The sequence below is a fragment of the Hesperophylax consimilis genome, chromosome 19 (assembly GCF_061612785.1).
Source record: "Hesperophylax consimilis isolate HC1 chromosome 19, BYU_Hcon_1.0, whole genome shotgun sequence".
NCBI classification, from domain to species: Eukaryota; Metazoa; Arthropoda; class Insecta; order Trichoptera; family Limnephilidae; genus Hesperophylax; species Hesperophylax consimilis.
In genome coordinates, this window is record NC_142854.1 from 20,198,046 (window position 1) to 20,204,045 (window position 6,000).

At 44.6% G+C, this 6,000-nt stretch overlaps 1 protein-coding gene across 1 annotated transcript in view; it reads right to left on the reverse strand.

Annotated features, from left to right (window-relative positions):
* Positions 1-5,222, reverse strand: part of LOC149414965 (uncharacterized) — a 50,933-nt gene extending 45,711 nt beyond the window's left edge. Inside the window, exon 1 of the mRNA XM_089642950.1 lies at positions 5,099-5,222. Within this exon, the coding sequence (XP_089499076.1) occupies positions 5,099-5,222 (124 nt within the window). The remainder of the gene's footprint in view (positions 1-5,098) is intronic.
* Positions 5,223-6,000: the final 778 nt, after the last annotated feature.

Here is a 6,000-nt window from a genome sequence, read left to right on the forward strand (position 1 = left end):
TAGTTACACCAAGCATATCAATGGAAGGCCTGTTCGGAAGATTGCTTCCGTTGAAGGAGACTAGATTATCATTTGGATCCCTTTTAGACGTAATCAGACAGGATTGGGTCTTTGAAACATTAAATTCGACGAGATTATTTTTACCCCAGGAGGAAATACTCTCGAGATAACCGTCCATTCTCTGCTTCAAAGCCCTCCGAGCCGTTGGAGTTTGTGTGCCCATTGGGGGCTTGTCAAACAAAAAGCTATCATGAACTGTACTGTCATCCGCGTAACAATGAATCGGTGCACATGTCAAAAGGTCATTGATGTGCAACAAAAACAAAGTTGGAGACAGAACCGATCCCTGTGGGACGCCAGCATTTATAGAGTGTGAGGATGAGGTGAAACCGTCAGCAACTGCCTGAATCGATCTATCCCTTAAAAAGTCAGCAATCCACGTACACAGGGATGCGGGAAGTCCGTAAGAAGGCAATTCGTTGTTGACAAGTCCTCGGTGTCAAACCCGGTCAAAGGCCTTAGATATGTCTAGTGCGACCGTTTGGGTCTCACCGTGACGTTCCAGGCACCGCCCCCAAACATGCGACACATACGCGAGAAGATCACCGCACGAGCGGTTCCGCCGGAATCCGTATTGACGGTCGTTGATAATTTTGTTCTTCTCGAGGTATGTGAGCAGTTTGTCGTTGATCACACGTTCCATCACTTTGGACAGAACTGATGTGATCGCTATGGGGCGGTAGTTGGCCGGGTTGGAGCGGTCACCTTTCTTGGGAATAGGGTGAATGACCGCTTTTTTCCAACCAGAGGGCACAGTGCCACACTTCAGGGACATTTTGAAGAGCTTTGTCAAAACTGGAACTATTTACGCAGCACACCTCTGCAATACCAGGGCAGGTATTCCATCAGGTCCACTAGCTTTGTTAACATCGAGCCCCCGTATAACGTGGAGTACATCCCGATGCCGGATCCTCAGCTTTTTCATGTAGAAGCCGCAGTGAGGAACCGACGGCGGAACAGCACCTCCGTCATCGAGGGTCGAGTTTTCCGCAAACATTTTCCCTAATAAGTTAGCCTTTTCGGTGGCGGTGTTTGCTAGTGAGCCGTCAGGTCTGGTAAGAGGTGGCAAACTGGGTTTGCAAAAATTCCGACCTATTGAGCCCGCAAGGGACCTGAATGCTCTGCTGCCATGCGGGCAGGCAGCCAGCTTTTTGCTGATCTGCAGGTCGTGTTCGAATTTTGACCTATTAATGATTCTCTTGCATTCCTTTACTGATTTGTTGTATGCTGATCTGCTTTCGGGCGTTCGAGATGTGTTGTAGGCTCGGCAAGCCGCGTTTTTTCGTCGAACTGCTTTGGAGCATTCTCGACTGAACCACGGCTTTGAGCCCACACCAGTTTCTTTAGTAGTCGATTGTATGAAGCCATCCATCGCCGATTTGATGACTTCACCAATCTCCTGGGCACATCTTGAAGGGTCCGAAGTCCGAAAACAAACAGCTGACCACGGAAAAGCGTTGAAATGGGCCCGCATACCGAACCAATCTGCTGACCTATAGTGCCACACTTTTCTCCTCAGCCTCTCATTGGTTGATCTGAGGCTAACGGGGATTGATGTCGTCACTAGGCAGTGGTCAGATGATCCCAGAGGCGCTGTGATGTCAATCTTATAACCGTGTGGCACAGTAGTTAAGAATAGGTCTAACAGATTGGAACGGTGAGTCTGGATATCAGGAACCCTTGTAGGCTCCTGAACCTGTTGCTCTAATCCGTAGCAAATGGCAAAGGATTCCGCCTGTCGGCCAGCCGAGTCCGTTGGGCCTGAGAACTTCAACCATGGTTCGTTATGAACATTGAAGTCCCCCAGAACAATAAACTCGGCCGAAGGGTAGTGGGGCAAGAGATCATCAATAGTATCTCTCAAATGTTTGAAGAGCTCGGAAGTGTCTGATTCGCTATGGTTCGGTGAGCGGTATAGACATGCGTAGAATCTTGCCGTACTGGCAAGATTGACGCGCACCCACATTACGTCGAATCTAGAGTTTTCCAGACTCAATAGTCGTACACAGTTAACGTCAGCTCGACTGTAGAGGCAGACTCCTCCTTTGAGACGGAATTTGCTTGCGAGGGTAAAGCCCGGGCAGTCCAGATAGGAGGAGTCTGGCGGCTCGGCTATCTGAGTTTCGGATAGGAAAAGAAGGTTGGGACGTTGGGACAAAAGATGGTGATGAACAGAATTTAAATTAGTGTGCAGACCGCGAATGTTGGCAAAATTTACCAACAGTTTTGGACCGCACCGGGACGCCTGCTACTCGCCGCTGTTATGATGTTAAGTTTGTTTTTTTGTATATTCATGATTTTAATATTTTCTTTTTTAAGGGTATGAGGGGAAAGGAAGGTCTGGAATGGAAAGGTATGAGGGGTGGGTAGGAATCTGGGGTTCAGGCTGTCCAGGAGTGATGAGCGTTTGGTTCCAGCCCACCCACTGCGGTGCTAGGCGATAGGCTGGGAGAGTCCGGCTGGAGAGGGCATCCAATGCGCCCCAAACGCTGCTGCTGGGTCCCCTCCGGTCACGAACCGGCACAACAGCAGTTTTTTCACTCGCTGATGGGGCAGCCCACCCTTAGTCGTGAGCCTGAGGGTCGGGCCCCTGTACTATCGAGCGGCCCGGACAGCGGTAACCGGTTGTAAAGGGTCTCCCTCAACCAGCATCTCCCAACCGGCCCGCCACGCAGAAGGTGGGCCGACGCACCCGCCACCAAGACCTGGGCAAACCTTAACCCATGAACCCGGGCACCCTCGCTAAGTCACCAAACGTAGCGAACCACTTGGGGTGACCTGTGGCAGAGGTGTTGGTCATCCAATAAATGGTTCCCAGGGCAGCGGTACCCATTCCCGCCTACCAAATTGAAATTTTTTGTTGTGTTTCAAATTCATTGTATTGACAGGTAGATAGATCGGGTACCGCCGACAATAGAAAAAACATGACCCCGCACCCATTTAGAACCCCTTGTTTACAAGTTTCCCGCTCCTTACCGCTTGGCGCAACAAAACGAGTTAACTCGTCTCCCGCGTCTTACTGTAAAAAGGCGTATGACGAGTTTTCTCGTTTCCCGCAAATAATGTGTTAAGAACATATTCGCTTATAATATTTATATAATATTGCCAATAATTTTTTTAAAGTTATTTTTGGCACCAACGTTAAATTAATGACTCTATTTTAAACGAAACTAATAATAAATTTAATGTAAACCAATATGTTTGTAAAAATTCCACAGATTGAGATAAGATAAGATTATTATGAATAGACCAAATCTAGCTCCTAGTACCTACTAGCCAAGCCTGGGCCAAGAAACGAAGAATCGAGTTATTTATTAGTAAAGCATGCAGTAATAACACCGTCAAATTATTGCACTATTACAGTTCATGAATTATCCCTAATAATATTATTATATACAACTCAACAGAAATATAACAAATGACTTCAAATTATGGTGACTAATATTACGGACGAACTAGAAAGTATCAATTTTATTAGAAGAAAAAATATGTAATAATGTTTTTCACTGCAACCTTGTGTTTAAAAATGTAACAAATTGCATTTAAATATTGGAAGCATTAACAAAAACATTACTGAATTATTGTGCACTCCTAGGACGGGTTATTTCGAAGAATTTGAACAATTCTTCAAATTTCAAGGTTATTTCTCAAGTTCTATGGAAGATTTTTTTCAAGTTCAGTTCTGTCAAGCAACTAGCCTATAATGATATAATAACAGAACTTGAATAGGACTTTCACAGAACCCAAAATGAAGATTGAAATTTGATGAATTGTTCAAATTCTCAGAAACAACCCGTCATTAGTCTTTTAAAAACTGAACTCGACTGTACAGTTCTAACTGAGGCCAATCTCAATTCAACAAATGTAGACAATATTCAACAATTACCGAACTTTACATGTATTACCACGAAAACATACAAAATGTTTAAATAACAAAGCGAAATGAGATAATGTTTAAATAATAAGTCCAAAATTCCGTGATTTTTTGCGGATCTGCGCTAGTGCACTAATAATATGCAATAACTCATTCAACGGGGATCTAATTGGTCTTGAGGACTCTGCATGGAAATAATTAAGCTAAGTCCTCTGATACAGTTCAAGCAATCCTGCAAGAGAAATTTTTGGTACAGAAATATACCACAACCTATATAACACAACAAACTGCCTCTACAGACCATAGCAATTACTAATACGTATTCCTTCAACAAAACATCAATGAATGACTAATGAGAAAAGATTACGATGAAATTGAAAACCTTACGAAATAGAACTTGTTATTCTCTATACTTAGAAGAACTGCCTGGCATTTCCACTGTATATTATTTTATTTATTTTTGTATTACCTAATCGTCGTCCATATATGTTTAAAAATGTTCTGATTTTTACACTACATTCTTTATTATTATCATGTTTTTTTTCAATTGTTTCTGATTTTCACTCTTCAAGGATGTTCTAGGCCACAACTTTAAATTATGGAGAAAGGGGAGGTGAATTAACACATCTGTTTTTTTTTAAATGGGCAAATTTCAAAATTGTATGGAATATTGGAGTCGAATTCAGACTTAGAAGAGATGAGATGTTGAATGGAGGAGATGCAATTTTAGATAAGGCTTGATAGAAGAGAGGATGTTTGTTTAGAGAGGGACAGCCAAAAAATATGAGATGTAATGTTCCCACTTCTAGACCACAGAATGTACAATTTGAGGAGTCAAGCACGTGAATTTAAAGAAAAGACGAGAAGTAACAGAACAATGTCCAATCCTCGTGAGGAAATTTATTTTTTGGAGAAATGGGGGAATTGTAGAAATCACGCTTTTGATGGGATATCCTTTGTATCGAGGCGTAGCAGCTGGTGTATAAGAAGTTATGAAGTTGTTTTTATGATAGTGTAAGAAAAAATTGTCGAAGGACCTTGGATGATTGAGCAATGACCACTGCACATAAGACAGTATTTGTACCGGACGGTGTGTACCGTTCCCGGCGGCCGTCATTTCGTAATGGTCGAAGCGCCGAGCATGAGCGTGGTTTTAGAACTTACGTGGGGCTTCGATACCCTTCGAGTCCCGCTCGCCCCCGCATCGCTTCCCCTCACCGCAAGCGCCCGGCCGGCCCAGGAGACCGCCCGGACCAATCAACAAAGCCGTTGGAGTTTGTGTGCCCATTGGGGGCTTGTCAAACAAAAAGCTATCATGAACTGTACTGTCATCCGCGTAACAATGAATCGGTGCACATGTCAAAAGGTCATTGATGTGCAACAAAAACAAAGTTGGAGACAGAACCGATCCCTGTGGGACGCCAGCATTTATAGAGTGTGAGGATGAGGTGAAACCGTCAGCAACTGCCTGAATCGATCTATCCCTTAAAAAGTCAGCAATCCACGTACACAGGGATGCGGGAAGTCCGTAAGAAGGCAATTCGTTGTTGACAAGTCCTCGGTGTCAAACCCGGTCAAAGGCCTTAGATATGTCTAGTGCGACCGTTTGGGTCTCACCGTGACGTTCCAGGCACCGCCCCCAAACATGCGACACATACGCGAGAAGATCACCGCACGAGCGGTTCCGCCGGAATCCGTATTGACGGTCGTTGATAATTTTGTTCTTCTCGAGGTATGTGAGCAGTTTGTCGTTGATCACACGTTCCATCACTTTGGACAGAACTGATGTGATCGCTATGGGGCGGTAGTTGGCCGGGTTGGAGCGGTCACCTTTCTTGGGAATAGGGTGAATGACCGCTTTTTTCCAACCAGAGGGCACAGTGCCACACTTCAGGGACATTTTGAAGAGCTTTGTCAAAACTGGAACTATTTACGCAGCACACCTCTGCAATACCAGGGCAGGTATTCCATCAGGTCCACTAGCTTTGTTAACATCGAGCCCCCGTATAACGTGGAGTACATCCCGATGCCGGATCCTCAGCTTTTTCATGTAGAAGCCGCAGTGA